General features: G+C 43.2%; 1 protein-coding gene across 3 annotated transcripts in view; it reads right to left on the bottom strand.

The window, feature by feature from the left end:
• CDCA2 (cell division cycle associated 2) overlaps positions 1 to 16,151 on the bottom strand; it is a 53,567-nt gene extending 37,416 nt beyond the window's left edge. Inside the window, exons 1-6 of one of the 3 annotated variants that reach the window (XM_040346106.1) lie at positions 15,852 to 16,151; positions 11,692 to 12,162; positions 7,696 to 7,826; positions 4,993 to 5,158; positions 1,838 to 1,980; positions 413 to 497 (exon numbers count right to left, since the gene is read on the bottom strand). In XM_040346106.1, the coding sequence (XP_040202040.1) occupies positions 413 to 497; positions 1,838 to 1,980; positions 4,993 to 5,158; positions 7,696 to 7,826; positions 11,692 to 12,151 (985 nt within the window). In that variant the 5' untranslated portion in view covers positions 12,152 to 12,162; positions 15,852 to 16,151. The remainder of the gene's footprint in view (positions 1 to 412; positions 498 to 1,837; positions 1,981 to 4,992; positions 5,159 to 7,695; positions 7,827 to 11,691; positions 12,163 to 15,851) is intronic. The other 2 variants (XM_040346105.1, XM_040346107.1) reach the window with 2 other exon arrangements.
• Positions 16,152 to 16,369: the final 218 nt, after the last annotated feature.

Raw genomic sequence — 16,369 nt, 5'->3', positions numbered from 1 at the left:
ATCTCAGTTTTTGGAAGGTTTAAGCTCTTAGAAACTGCTTACAGAAAGCAAGACTTCATACCGAAGATACAAGGTAGATATTTGCCAGCACACAAAGAAACGGCACAGAGTGGCGTCCAAACGGATAGTTTACTGCATGATCACAACACAAGAAAAGTGCAACGTGTCGGAGTGGCGCAAGACCCCTTCGTCGTCACATGCCTGACGAAGGGGTTCTGTGTGACTCCAAAACGTTGCACTTTTGTGTTGTGATCATGCAGTAAACTATCCGTTTGGACGCCACTCTGTTACGTTTCTTGGTGTGCTGGCAAATATCAACCTTGTGACTTGAACCAGTATCCAGCTGGTTGTTGCTACAGCCCCCCATTTCAGGAACGTGTGCGATGGGAATATGAAACACAACATTTCATACCGAAGTTAGACACAGCGGTGAACAATCTGGAAGCTGAAGAGCTAGACTCTGAGATTTTCTCCAGTAAAGGTACTTCCTCAGTTTCCTACAAAAAAACAACATGGAAAATCATGAATATTCAGACTCTGAAAAGCCTAACTTACATTTTCAGAAGAAAAAAAAAAAAAACATTCAAGCTATAGATACAAGCCTAATTTACATTTTCACAAAAAATACACACACAAATCCCATCGTGTTTCCCTGAAAATAAGCAAGGGTCTTATATTAATTTTGGCAACAAAAGACACAGTAGGGCTTATTTTCAGGGTAGGTCTTACCATATAATGTGATGTCTTCTCTCCCCCTCTCCCTCCCTGTCAGGAATCCCCAGTGTGAGTCAAGTTAAAATGCTTGTAAAATCATATGATCTACTCCATTACAGTATTATATAATGTACAATGTGTGCGTTTCTGTAATATAAACGTGCCAAATACCTTCATTATAGCGCCACTCTGTACTTCCGTGACGCGCCGGAGCTCTTTTCCCCACTCCGAGCACTGCAGAGGGGGGCCGTACCGAAGGTATTTGGCAAAATTATATTACAGAAACACACACATTGTACATTATATACTCCAGAAATAGAGTGGATTATAGGATTTTACAAGCATTTTAAACTAGGGCTTATTTTCGGGGTAGGGCTTATATTGCAGCTCTCCTAGAAAATAATGCTAGGTCTTATTTTCGGGAAAACACGGTAGAACAGGTTCTGGGATCAAAAAGGTCCAAGTCAAAAAATGGCAGCCAAACTACATGGAAAGGCCCGAGACCTTTGCATTCCTGACATTCTAGGGGACAAAAACTCTGACCAAAGAGGTTGTCTGACCCGACAACCAAATTTATTAGGGAAGCCTTACCAGGAAAACCCCTGTATATGGACCATTTTATTTTTTTGGTTTAGTATAAAATGGGGAAAGGTTTTTACAGCTATCTGGACTCCTTTAGAAAGACTTCCCCTCACTTTGTGTCCTGGACCAGACAAGACGCGAGGGAAAAAAAAAAAAATCTAAAACAGGGAAGCCGACAAAGGTTCTATTATATTCCCTACAAAAAAAAGCAAGCAAGCTGTTGGAGGTTTTCCCTCACTTCCTGTTCTGGGACAACTGACCAAACAGGAAGTAAACAGACCTCTACCAGCAAGAAAACCTGACAGGACTTCTAATCCTTTCCCACTTTTTCCAAAACTAAACAAAAAGCATTCAGGCTACAGATACAATTTTGATCATGTAAGGTCTTTATCTCCGTTTAGAAAAAGATAGAGATTTAGGTGTGATGTGAAACTGGACTACCCACTAGGAATGTGGGGCAAATAAGAGAACACATTATATGTCTGCTAAGGACATCTTGCATTGTGACTGAAGCACTTTGATTGGTTGACAAACAGCATACCCGAGTGGCCCTTTGTGGTTGTGTGGATATCAGTGGTTCAGTGGATACCAGTGGTTCAGTGGATATCAGTTGTTGTTCAGGTAGTGAAGTATCACACAATTTCTTCCTCTTGACTGGCGGTTCAGCTTTTTTACATAGGTTACCTGGGAAACCATAAAGAGAAGATAGAAGCTTTTTACATGCAGACTTGAAAAAAAGTTACTGATCAGTAATAAGAAAAAGGGGAGAAAAACAGAAGACATACTGTATGCCTGATCCATTACCTGCTTTCATTGAACGTGTATACAAAATTAAAATATTTAGTACAGTTCTGCAATACATCCACAGTTTCCCATATTTAGCCCTTTAACCATGCTGCAAGTACAGAACAACAATTATTAGTGCTCTCCTATATTGCTGTTTGAGCTGACAAAGTGTTTTTCTTTAAAGCGGAGGTTCACCCTTTAAAACATTTTTTGACACTACACAAAGTCGCGCCATCCTACCGACACAAGGCCAGTGTTTTTTTTTTGTCAGCACATACCTGTTAATCCCGATTTTCACCTCACGGCGATCCTGCGGGAGTGGGCGTTCCCAAGCACTGCCTGTGATTGACAGGCTTCCGAACGGCGCATACTGCGCGTCACAGGTTGCCGGCAGAACCCGAACGTCGGTGCGCAGGCGCCGTATAGAGCCGCACCGACGTTCGGGTTTTTCCGGCAACCTGTGAGGCGCAGTATGCGCCGTTCGGAAGCCTGTCAATCACAGGCAGTGCTTGGGAACGCCCACTCCCGCGGGATCGCCGTGAGGTGAAAATCGGGATTAACAGGTATGTGCTGACAAAAAAAAAAAAAAAAACACCGGCCTTGTGTCGGTAGGATGGCGCGACTTTGTGTAGTGTCAAAAAATGTTTTAAAGGGTGAACCTCCGCTTTAAGCAAAGTTGCACTAAAAAGGTAAAAATTCCGCTCATCTGTCCCCCCATCTCTCCAGTGCCACATTTGGCACCTCATTTTCCGACAGGTTTCCCTTCCCCACTTCTGAAGACTGCGCCGTCCCTCGGAAGTTCAGCCCGCTTCCTCCGCCAGGCCAATTAGAAAGCGCACGGCCAGTTTCCCTTATCAGGAGGGCCGGTGCCTGCACCCGACCATTGGCTGGGGTGCCAACATTGTGAGAATTCTGGACAGGTAAGTGTCCTAATATTCAAAGTCAGCAGCTACAGTATGTGTCGCTGCCGACTTACTTTAAGCTTTAAAGTGATTGTTAAAAAAAAAAAAAACACACACACACACCTTTACAAACATGTCATACTTGCCTCCACTGTGCAGTTAGTTTTGCAGAGTGGCCCCGGTCCTCCTGTTCTGGTGTCCCTGTCTCGGCTCCTCCCTGCAATTGCTAACCCCCTCTGGGAATCTCCCAAGGGGGTTAGCTTGCTGGCGCGCTCCCTGTCATACACTCTACACCCATAGACACAGAATGTATGACTCGGTCCCGCCCCCGGCGGCCGCATCATTGGATTTGATTGACAGCAGCGGGAGCCAATGGCTAAGCTGCTATCAATATATCCAACCAATGCAGAGACTCTGTGGAGAAGAGGACACACAGCAGGTGAACGGGCTCAGGTAAGTAAAACGGGGGGCTGGGGGCCCGTGACAGCGAGGTGTTTTTTCAGCTTAATGCAAAGGATGCATTAAGGTGAAAAAACACAAACCTTTACAACCCCTTTAAGCTCTGAAATCCCAATCACACAGCGTCTTCTCATCTCCACAATCCTTCGACTGGCTGCAGGCAGCGGTCAACCAAATTTTCCACCCAGCTCTTCCAATTTTTTAATCCAAAGTTTTTTGAACTGTGTGGTGCTGACAGCTGAAATTCAAGCCATGTATGGCCAGAGTAAAAAAAGTGTTCTTGAACAAGTTGTGCTTCCTGGATTACAATACCGGTTGAACAGAAATTAAATCTTTTTGCTGGTAAGACCATTTCCACCATGTATTGATCTGGGGGTCCTAGTAGATGACAGACTCAGCAATAACATGCAAGGCCAAGCTGCAAGCAAAGCCAACAGAATTTTGGCATGCATTAAAAAAGGGAATAAACTCCAGGAGATAAAAAGGCCAATTCTCCTGCTCTACAAGACTCTGGTCCGGCCGCACCTGGAGTATGCTGTCCAGTTCTGGGCACCAGTCCTCAGGAAGGATGTGCTGGAAATGAAGAGAATCCAGAGAAGGGCAACAAAGCTAATAAGGGGACTGGAGGATCTCAGCTATGGGGAAAGGCTACAAGCATTAAATGTATTCTCTCTGGAGAGGAGATATGATAGCGATATACAAATACCGTACCAGTGATCCTAGCATAGGGAATAACTTTTCAGTGAAAGGGACAAAAAAAAAAAAAAAAACCCCACGTGGCCATTCACTGAAATTGGAAGAGAAGTGGTTTAACCTTAAAATGAGTTGTAAAGGAAAACATTTTTTTTCTGAAATGATTGTTTACAGGGTATAGAGACAGAATAGTTAACTGATTCCTTTTAACATCGATTAAAAATATATAAAAAAATCAATCATATAATGTACCTACAGTTTCGTTTTTGCATGTTATCCTGCCTCTGTGCTAGACAGAGCCATAGAGCAGTGATGGTTTGGAAAATGAAACTAGAATCTCCCAGTACTGTGGTCATCAGGAAACAGACAACCAGGAAGTGTCCAGAACAGAGAAGGATTACAGCAACATCAGAGCAAAAACGAACAATGAGGACATGAAACCAGGACTGCAGTAAGGTAAAGGAAACCATTTAGCTAAAAAAATAAAATTAAAAAAAAAAAAAAAAAACTTTAGTGACCCTTTAATCTGTGTAGAGGGTTCTTTACTGCCTGTAAGGATGGGGAATTCTCTTCCACAAGCAGTAGGATCAGCAGGGAGCAACGATAATTTCTACAAAAACTATTAGATGGGCATCTTAACGATTACAATATATAGAGATATACGATTATTGACATACGCAGTCACACAGGTTGAACAGGACGGACTGGTGTCTTTGAGCCTTACCGACTACAACTATGCTGGTCTTGAATATTTCATAAAAAAAAAATCTGATAAGTCAGTCTGTCTATTCTAAAATGACGATCATACATTTATAGATCTATTGCCACATCAGAACAATCAATCGATTTTATTTACCATAGTCGTTGCTTCCCAAGGTGTTGCACTTTGTTCCTTCTCCCTCCTCAGAGAATCCTGGAAATTTAAGTTTTCCTTCAGTTTCCTCAACTGCTTGGAAAGCATTTCGAAAGGAGGAAATTTTGTCCTTTAGTATTGAATTCCGTGGAGATATAAAGGGATTGGACTGTAAAAAGTTGAAACAAAAAGCTGCTAGTATTACCAACATGTGAAAATATGAAAGGGCCCATCTCCCAGGTCCTGCAATATTACAGAGGCCAATAAGTGCATAAGAGTGAGAAATCCTTTTCCTTCTACATAGCTTCATACAGATTTGTGTTCATCACCCGTACTTCTCTGTACCCCTCCCTATGGTTTACAATGACCCAGCGGACTATAGCCATCCTCGTGCAGACATGACCAGGCCACACTGAGTGATGGTTCTTTAGCAGGGAATCGATCACTGTTCATTAACCCCTTCAGCACCGAAAGTTTTTACCCCCTTGACCACTTAAGGACCGCCTCCTGCACATTTACGTCGGCAGAATGGCACATGCACGTATAGGTACGTCCTGTGCTAGTACCCAGCCGTGGGTCGCAGACACGCGCCCACGACCCGGTCCGAAGCACCGGGACCTGCGGACCCGATCGCCGCTGGAGTCCCGCGATCGTTCCCCGGAGCTGAAGAATGGGGAGAGCTGTATGTAAACACAGCTTCCCCGTTCTTCACTGTGGCGGCGTCATCGATCGTGTGATCCCTTTTATAGGGATACACAATTGAGGTCGTCACACCTACAACCACACCCCCTACAGTTAGAAACACAAATTAGGTCACACATAACCCCTTCAGCGCCCCCTTGTGGTTAACTCCCAAACTGCAATTGTCATTTTCACAGTAAACAATGCATTTTAAAATGCATTTTTTTGCTGTGAAAATGACAAAGGTCCCAAAAATGTGTCAAAATTGTCCGAAGTGTCCGCCATAATGTCGCAGTCACACAAAAAAAAAAAAAAAAAAAAAAAAAAAAAACTATCCCCTATTTTGTAAACGCTATAAATTTTGCGCAAACCAACCGATAAACACTTAATCCGATTTATTTTACCAAAAATAGGTAGAAGAATACGTATCGGCCTAAACTGACGAAAAAAAATAAATACGTTTTAAATATTTTTGGGGGATATTTATTATAGCAAAAAGTAAAAAATATTGCATTTTTTTCAAAATTGTCGCTCTATTTTTGTTTATAGCGCAAAAAATAAAAACCGCAGAGGTCAACAAATACCACCAAAAGAAAGCTATTTGTGGGGAAAAAAGGACCCCAATTTTGTTTGGGGAGTCACGTCGCACCACCGCGCAATTGTCTGTTAAAGCGACGCAGTGCCGAATCGCAAAACCTGGCCGGTTCCTTTAGCTGCCTAAAGGTCCGGGTCTTAAGTGGTTAATAACCAGGCCATTTTTTTGCAATACAGCACTGCGTTATTTTAACTAGGGCTGAAACAACTAATCGATTAATTTTATAATCGATTACCATTTTCATAATCGATTAATCGCCCAGTAACACAATGGGGTAAAAAAAAAAAAAAAAAAATTAACCCTTTATAGTACAAAAAGAGCAAATAATCGCTACTGTAAATATTACTTTCACTGTTTCACATTAAAAAATAAATAAAAAATGAACACCTTACGGTAGCGATTATTTGATCTTTTTGTACTATAAAAGGGAAAATGTTAGTTATGTTACTAAACATCTTAGGCCTGGTTCACACCTATGCATTTTTTGCAGAAACGCACTACAGTTCATTTACTATGGGACACGTTCACATCTCTGCTTTTTTCAGCTGCTGCAGATTTGAAACGGCGCAAGGACTTTTTTCCAACACAAAACAGTGTTTTTTTTGGTTAAATATATTTCAATGGAGAAGCTGGAGAAAAACACGTAATGAGTTTTTGCAGCAATTTGTGTTTTTTAAAAGCAAACTGCATAGGTTTATACTGAGCCTTATGCTGGCCACACAGATCAATTTTCAGAGAATATTAATGCGAAAAATCGTTGTACATTCGCTGAATAAAAGAATTTTGTTAGAAATTTTCACTTGCTTTTAAAATTAAATGTCATTGTTTTTTTTTAATTATTTAACCGATTAAATCGAAACAATAAAATCGGCCAACTAATAGATTATGAAAATAATCGTTAGTTGCAGCCCTAATTTTAACTGACAATTGCATGGTCGTGCGACGCTGTACCCAAATAAAATTGATGCAACTCCCCCCCCCCCCCCCCAAATAAAAGTTACTGTATAAATGTGACTGGCAGGGAAGGGGTGAACATCAAGGGCGATCAAAAGGGTTAAGTGTGTTCCCTGGGAGTGTTTTCTAACTGTGTGGGGGGGGGGGGGGTGGTCTGACAGGAACAACACAGAAATCCTTGCAAGCAGGAACACTGAACAGAAAAAATCTGAACTTCCCAGTCAGCACGGGGATTCCATTGACGGGCTGCCCTGCGTGCAGTATCTATTGCACTAAATGGCGTACAGGTATGTTTTGCTCAATAGAGACACTGTATATATGCGGTGGGCGGTCTTTAAGTGGTTAAAGCACCTGAGAAATTCACCTGCATTGAATGTCAGATTCACTGCTCTATAAATAACCCCCTTGGTGTCTCCAAAACTATACTAGAGTTTTTGCAGCTGTAGCATCTTACATAGAGTAAAATGACTGTTTACCAGAGGCTCAGGAGTGGTCTTCTTGCTTCTCTGCAGTGCAATTTGGCGAATCAGAAAATTCATTTCGGGTGATCCGCGGACACCGATTGTAGATCTACGCCTGTATTTGCGCAGTGTTTTTGGGGATTTTCCTAAACAGGAAGGAATTGACAGACCAATTAGAAAACAAATAATAATAAAAAAAAAAAAAATATGTTGTATATGTTAACCACCGGAAGATTTATCCCCTTCATGACCAGGACACTTTATGCGATACTGGTCGGCACCACATTACTTTGACAATTGCGCAGTCATGAAAGGCTGTACACAAATGAAAATTTATGTAATTTGGTGGTATTTGATCTAGGGATGCACCAATGCCACTTTAACACCGAGTACCGATACTTTACCTCAGGTACTCGTCGATACCAATTACTGATACCTGCCGCGTAGGTAGGAGGGTGGTTTGGCAGGGGGATGTTAGGGAGTTGGGCGAGGCTGGAATGAGGGCAGGGTGGGAAGTAGAGGGGTAAGTGAGGGCAGCCTGTGTCACCCCTCATCCAGCCTCTGCCCCCCCACCCCCTCTATTTTTTTTACTAGTAATGGCGGCGCTCAGCGATTTTTAGAGGGACTGACATTGCGGCAGACAAATGGGACACCGACACAAATAACTGCTAAAAAAGGATGCACGGTCACTGTACTGACACTGGCAGCGAAGGGGTGAAAAATCAGGGGCGATCAATGGGTTACATGAATTGCCTCGGAGTGCTTTCTTACTGTCTGGGAGATGATTTAACTGTATGAAGACAGAGATGAGTGTTCCTGCTTAGCAGAAACACAAGATCCGTCTCCCTTACCAGAACGACGATCTGCCTTGTTTACATAGGCAGACCGCTGTTCTGCCTCTCTCGAAACGATTGCTGGGATTGGTTCCCGCTGTGTCCAATCTGTGCCCCAATACGCGAGAAGAGAGAGGAAAAAAAAAAAAAAAAAACTCATGTACAGGTACGTTATTTTGCTCTTAAGGGTCGCTCTGCTGCAGTATAAGTATGAAGGGTGGTCCTTAACCTCTTGACCACCGCCCCATGTCAAAAAGACGTCCTCTTTTTGAAGTTGAATAGCTCGATAACGGCAGCAGCTGCTGCCACAACCGAGATATTCATCTTTTCAGGGGGCGGTGGTGTACACGATAACGGCGGTCTCCGCGGCGGATTCGCCGTTATCGGTGGCGGGAGAGGGCCCCCCCCCTCCCGCCGCTTACCGGAGCCGTCGGTAGCGGCGGAGGGGATCGGATGTGTCTGGCAGCTGAGCGGGGACGGGACTGAAGGAGAAATCTCCTTCACCCGTCCTCATAGCTCTGCTGGGCGGAAGTGACGTCAAAACGTCAGTCCCGCCCAGCCTCTTAAAGAAACATTTTTTTTTTGTCATTTGAAAAAATGACTTTTTTTTTTTATTTTTTTTTTTGCATTTAAGTCTAATTATGAGATCTGAGGTCTTTCTGACCCCAGATCTCATATTTAAGAGGACCTGCCATGCTTTTTTCTATTACAAGGGATGTTTACATTCCTTGTAATAGGAATAAAAGTGATCAATTTTTTTTTTTTTTTTTTCAGTGTAAAAAATTATAAAACTAAATAAAAATAAATAAGAAAACCCCAAAAAAAATTTTTAAAGCGCCCCGTCCCGACGAGCTCGCGCGCAGAAGCAAACGCATACGCGAGTAGCGCCCGCATATGAAAACGGTATTCAAACCACACAAGTGAGGTATTGCCGCGATCGTTAGAGTGAGAGCAATAATTCTAGCCCTAGACCTACTCTGCAACTCAAAAAATGCAACCTGTAGAATTTTTTAAACGTCGCCTATCGAGATTTTTAAGGGTAAAAGTTTGACGCCATGCCACGAGCGGGCGCAATTTTTAAGCGTGACATGTTGGGTATCATTTTACTCGGCGTAACATTATCTTTCACAATATATAAAAAAATTGGGCAAAATGTATTGTTGTCTTATTTTTTAATTCAAAAAAGTGATTTTTATCCAAAAAAAGTGCGCTTGTAAGACCGCTGCGCAAATACGGTGTGACAAAAAGTATTGCAATGACTGCCATTTTATTCCCTAGGATGTCTGCTAAAAAAAAATATATAATGTTTGGGGGTTCTGATTAATTTTCTAGCAAAAAAATTGTGATTTTCACATGAAGGAGAGAAGTGCCAGAATTTACCTGGTGGGCAAGTGGTTAGGAGGTTATTATCCCTTTAATAGTACCCCCTTGCATAGAAAAAAAAAACGAATTTTTGGGTGCACAAAGCTTCATAGTGTCACAGCACCATGCAGTTGCGTGGCTGCATTTTGGGAAAAGAGGTCAGGGTTGTGCAGATTTCACTTGCAGGGACTTTCATGCACGCCGACATCAGTATTCATGCGCGCCAGTTATGCGCCCTGTTCACATCCATGTTGATGTAGTGTCAGTTTTTTTTTTTTCCAGTGCAGAAAACTGCATACATGTTGCCTATTCCTGCACACGATACCAGTGTTGTGGTGTGAACAGGCCACATAAAGAACAATTGTTTTATTTTGTATCCTTGCAGAATGCGTTCAGAAAAACTGAGGTCTTTGTCCCATGGTGTGAACGAGTCCTTACGGTTACAAAATCTTTGGAGCCTGTATAAACCAATTTAACTAAAGTTAGCCAAAAGTTATAATCCCGACAGAACGCTTTCTAACATACAGGATCGCAACATATGTGGTATTGTAATCTTAACAATAGTGTGGTTTAAATTGTGTAAATTAAATATCAAATATATGAATGTAGAATGTACATCATATGTTTTTATCAAGAAGCTCCGATTAGAACTTACACCTGTCCTAATGTGACATCACCGGGCCAATCACCAACCACTGCCATAAGAGGCAAATGAATGAGTCCCATTCCCCTCCATTGCCAAAGTAAAGCTGGGTACACACTAGAGCTGCACCATTCTGGCCAAAATGAGAATCACAGTTCTTTTGCTTAGAATGAAGATCACGATTCTCTCGGCGTAAAATTTTTCACATTAAACAAAAAAAATGTGGGCTAACTTTACTGGTTCGCGAAACAGCACAAGGAGGAGCACGATTTTTTAAAACTGCACGGCCCCTGTCTATGTCACAGACTCTGGTACACAGCCGTTGGTATTACAAGTTATTACCACCAGATTGTAAGCTGGCGCCATCTGGTGGTGGCCGTTGGTATTACAAGTTATTACCACCAGATGTGTAAGCTGTCGCCATCTGGTGGTGGCCGTTGGTATTACAAGTTAAGTATTACAAGTTAAACAGCAATTCTAATGTAATTTTTCACTATTTTCACTGCCATCTTCTTCCCTCTAATTAGAACCCCCAAACATTATATATATTTTTTATCCTAACACCCTAGAGAATAAAATGGCGATCGTTGTAATACTTTCTGTCACGCCGTATTTGCGCAGCAGTCTTGCAAACGCCCTTTTTTTGGGAAAAAATTACACTTTTTTTAATTAAAAAATAAAACAGTAAAGTTATCCCCATTTTTTTTTTAACATTATGAAAGATAATGTTACACGGAGTAAATTGATACCCAACATGTCACGCTTCAAAATTACGTCCGCTCGTGGAATGGCGTCAAACTTTTACCCTTTAAAATCTCCATAGGCGACGTTTAAAAAACTCTACAGGTTGCATGTTTTGAGTTACAGAGGACTAGAGCTAGAATTATTGCTCTCGCTCTACTAATCGCGGCGATATCTCACATGTGTGGTTTGAACACCGTTTACATATGCGGTCGCTGCTCACGTATGTGTTCGCTTCTGTGCGCAAGCTCGTCGGGACGGGGCGCGTTTTCTGGCTCCTAACTTTTTTAGCTGGCTCCTAGATTCCAAGCAAATTTGTCAACCCATGCTCAAGTATATACGGTATATTGTATATCATTGTTGAGGACTGGCCTGAACATAACAATTACAGCAGGTTAAATATTCATACTTATATCTCTACTTGCCACCTACCTACAGAGTTGGTAAAGCTTTCACTTGAAATCCCAAAATCATCCACGGTGACATTGGAGAAATTGATTGGTGTGTTTGACTCCCCAATACGCCAATCAGAAGCATCGGTGTCCTCCCTGGGAGTAATACTGCCAGATCCTGCAGTCTTTTCTAGTGTAATGTCATCTTTTGGCTGCAAAGAGAAATCACTTCCCAATCCAGACCTCTCCTGATCACCTAGATTGGGACACTCTATTAGGTCTGCTGGTTTGCCAAGGTCGTTCTTCCCATCCAACTCAGCAGGGATGATGTTTTCTTTGGCTTCATCAGTACTGATGTATTTGGCATGAGCTCTGGCAGGAAAGGACAACATCTTATTACCAATGTCCGATACGGCTTCCTCGGCTACGACCAGAAACGATTGCTCTTCAGTCTTTGGGGGCAAGATAGGAATCTCCTGCAGCACTTTCCTTGTGGCCATTCTTTGCTCACCTAGAAAGGAGGAAGGATGGATACATGGTTACAAGCAGATCGCTGCAGAAACATTTATGTAACTTTTTCGCTGCCAGGCCCTGTGTGCCACTTTTAAACCATTTTTGCAATTTTTCCCTTTTCTTTTTTTATACTTTTCACTTATAGCTTTCAGAGTTTGTAAAAGACCCCACAAACCATATATTTTCTGAAAGCACAGGACCAGTAGAATAAAAAAATGATTAAGGCCCCATGATATTTGCACAAATGTTTATCAAAACAGTAATTTGTGCTAAAAATACACCAAAAAGCGTAATCTGTATTGAGTTAAAGCGGAGTTCCACCCAAAAGGGAAATTTCCGCTGAATTTGCTACCAAGCAGTGTAAAAGTGCTCTAAACCCGAAGGTCATCGATTCCAGGTTACTATAGCCGATCAAAACCAATCAGGGCTTTTTTCGGCGCTCTGATTAACCGGCGGAAGCGCCGGAATCTCCTGGGGGGACAGGATAGCCTAAGAAAGCTGTAGAAGGCGGCAGGAGGTCCCCTCCCACTGCTTGTAAAACCAATCCAGCAGCTAGTTAGCCACTAGAGTTTGCGTTTACAAGTGAGCCGACCATCAGAATCAGTGACCCGTCAGATTAGGTAACAGAATGGAACGTTCCGTCAGCTGCGCATGTGCTCCACCGCTACCAGGTTTGCTCATCTGACAGAACACCTGCAGTCAGAAGAAAGGCCCATACACATGATCGGATTTTCCCACAACAATTGTGTGATGGAAAGTTTTTGTTGGAAAATCCGACCGTTTGTATGCTCCATCGGACAATTGTTGCCGAATTTTCCGACAACAAATGTTGGATAGCATGCTTTCAAATTTTCCAACAACAAACGCATGCCATCGGATTACCCGATGGCGTGTACACAAGTCCGTCAGAACAAAATACGTTTTTTGCCACAATAAAGGTGTATATTCAGAGTGCGACAGTACTCCCCGCCACGATCCTGTGATGGACTGTTTCTGTGTCCAGAGTAGGTGTAGGCAGGGCTGGTGCTACCACTAGGGAGCCACCTAATGCACCCTGCTGCCCCTACGCTTTTCAGCAAGCAACCAAGTCTCAGCATCAGCCGCCACTTCATTCGCACATAGAGGCAGAGGACTGTCTGTGTCCCGACAACATTCATTGATGGGCACTGGAAGGATGCATTGATGGGTGCTGGATTAAAAAGGTGGGGTTTACATGGGCAGGAAAAAAAGAGGTGGAGCCAGTAAAATGAGGTTTCGCCTAAGGCAGGGGTGTCAAACTCGATTTCATTGTGGGCCGCATCAGCATTATGTCCTCAAAAGGGCCGCTTGTATCTGTAAGATTAGATGTCCAGTGCGTTCCCTCCCTTTACATTGGATGTCAAGAGCCACCCCACCATCAGAAGTTGAGTCCCCCACTCTCCCTTACATCACAGTGTACCCCCCTTTCCTTATGCTGCTGCAGGAAAAAAGCTGGATGCATTGCTTGAAAGCAGAAAGTAAGGGTCTAGAGTAGGACTGGAGCTCTCTGCAGCTCAAGTAGAGGTGCAAGGGGCACATGAAATGGCCTGGAGGGCCGGATTTGGCCCACGGGCCTTGTGTTTGACACCTGTGGCCTAGGTTGTCCCAGCCCTGGGTGTATGGATGTGAGGGGGGGGTTGTCAGGAGTCATGGGAACCAGTCTTGTGTGGGTAGAATTGGAGGATTGGGGGAAGTATATCTCCGTTCTGTAGACAAAAAAAATTAGTCATTAACCACTTAAGCCCCGGACCATTTCGCTGACCAGTGCACTTTTTGCGATTCGGCACTGCGTGGCTTTAACCAACAATTGCGCAGTTGTGCGACGTGGCTCCCAAACAAAATTGACGTCCTTTTTTTCACACAAATAGAGCTTTCTTTTGGTAGTATTTGATCACCTCTGCAGTTTTTATTTTTTGCGCTATAAACAAAAATAGAGTGACAATTTTGAAACAAAAGCTCTATTTTTTACTTTTTGCTATAATAAATATCCCAAAAAATATATAAAAAAGTTTTTTTCCCCTCAGTTTAGGCCAATTCGTATTCTTCTACATATTTTTGGTAAAAAAAAAAAAAAAAAAAGTCCCAATAAGCGTATATTGATTGGCTTGCGCAAAAGTTATTGCGTCTACAAAATAGGGGATAGAATTATGGCATTATCTTATTTTTTTATTTTTTACTAGTAATGGCGGCGATCTGCGATTTTTATTGTGACTTTACGGCGGACACATTTTTGGGATCATTGTCATTTTTACAGCGATCGGTGCTATAAAAATGCACCGATTACTGTGAAAACGACACTGGCAGTGAAGGGGTTAACCACTAGGTGGCGCTGAAGGGGTTCAGTGTGTCCGAGGGATGTGTTCTAACTGTAGGGGGAGATGGGCCGTGTGTGTGACACAACAGTGATCACTGCTTCTGATTACAGGGAGCTGTGTACACTGTCCTGTCACTAGGAAGACTAGGGAAATGCTTGTTTACATCAGCATTTCCCCCTTCTTCCTCACCGTGACACGATCGCTGGCATGCACGCGGACGAAGTCACAGAGCTTGTGGCAGGTGTGTGTCCACAGTGCCGCTCTTAATGGGCAACATACATACATATATATATATATATATATACATATATATATATATATATATATATATATATATATATATATATATATATATATATATATATATATATATATATATATATATACACACACACACACACACACACACACACACACACACACACACACACACACACACACACACACGTTGATCTGCTCAGCCGTGCCATTCTGGCGACGTATATCGGCGTGAGCCGGTCGGCAACCTGAGCAGACCTGCGAAAATGTTTTCAGCCCAGAGTCAGGCGTAGGGTTGCCACCTCATCCCTTTAAAATGGTACTAAAGCTTTGTGGATTAAAAAAAAAAAACATGTCAAACTTGCCTCCACTGTACAGTTCGGTTTGCACAGAGTGGCCCCGATCGTCCTCTTTTGGGGTCCCACGGCAGCACCTACCCGCAAGAGCTAACCCCCTCTGGGAAGCTCATTTCCGAGGGGGTTACCTTGTGAGCGCGGCCCTGTGACTCTACTCCACCCCCAGGCGGCTGCGTCATTGGATTTAAATGACAGCAGCGGGAGCCAATGGCTGCGCTGCTATCAAGCTGTCCAATGAAGAGCCGATCAGGCATTGGGAGAACGACGCGGGATCACACCCACCCTCGGGGCTCGGGTAAGTAAAACGGGGGCTGGGGGGGGGGCCAGTGACTGCAAGGTGCCAAAGCTTTACAACCCCTTTAAACCCGAACACATACCAATTACACAAATTCTGTGTCTGATTAAATGTCGTAATTAAACTCACTCAGTGGCTGATCTGCGTTAGATCAGCCACAGACCCGGTGTGTTCGGGTTTAAAGGGATGAGGTGGCAACCCTAGTCGGGCGTTGCACTCAGTACACAGTGGCAGGTACTGGTGTATTGGTATACTGGTACCGGTATATTGGATTTCTAGTAGAATCAACAGACTTCTTTCTGTACTTATAAAAAATGTATAGAATAAACAACATACAGTCTGGAATGAACAATGCATGCAGCCACCAGATCTAAGTATTCCTATGTACCAAAGCAATGACAACAAAGACATGCATAGAGCAGCCCCCCTCCCCCATATCACACACACTCATAGGAGACCTGTCTTCACTCTGTACAGTGGACGGGACAGCGGCGGTCCGGTGACATGCAGCGATCACACGCAGCTCCTCTTCTCCTCCTAAACGTTCAAATTCAAATCTGCCGCGAACATCCGGGTCCTTCCGCCCAGACAAAGTAGTTCCACGCCCCCACCTGACTCTGATCACAAGAACGGCTCTCATGGCGGGTCACATAAAGAACCAGCAGCCGGTGATCACACACGTACAGGTGGGACAGGACAGGAGTGAACCGGGGATAACGAAAAAGAACGGCATGGAATGCTCCGCGGAAGGATATCGCAAAGCGATAACGGTTAGTTGACCCGACGCATGCGCACACTGATTACTTCGCTGACCCCTGTTGCCGGCGCCGCCATTCTTGTTTTGGGCGAAGAAGTTGTATATCTTTAATAAAGACTGATTTATTCATTTAGGAAAAACAGAAAGATTTATTGTTTCTTTTTTATTATTATTGTTTTTTATTTGCGCCTGGAAATGTATTCGGT

Source organism: Rana temporaria, chromosome 3 (assembly GCF_905171775.1).
Source record: "Rana temporaria chromosome 3, aRanTem1.1, whole genome shotgun sequence".
Classification (NCBI taxonomy): Eukaryota; Metazoa; Chordata; class Amphibia; order Anura; family Ranidae; genus Rana; species Rana temporaria.
The sequence above is the reverse complement of the archived record's forward strand: the minus strand, read 5'-3'. Positions and strand labels throughout refer to the sequence as shown.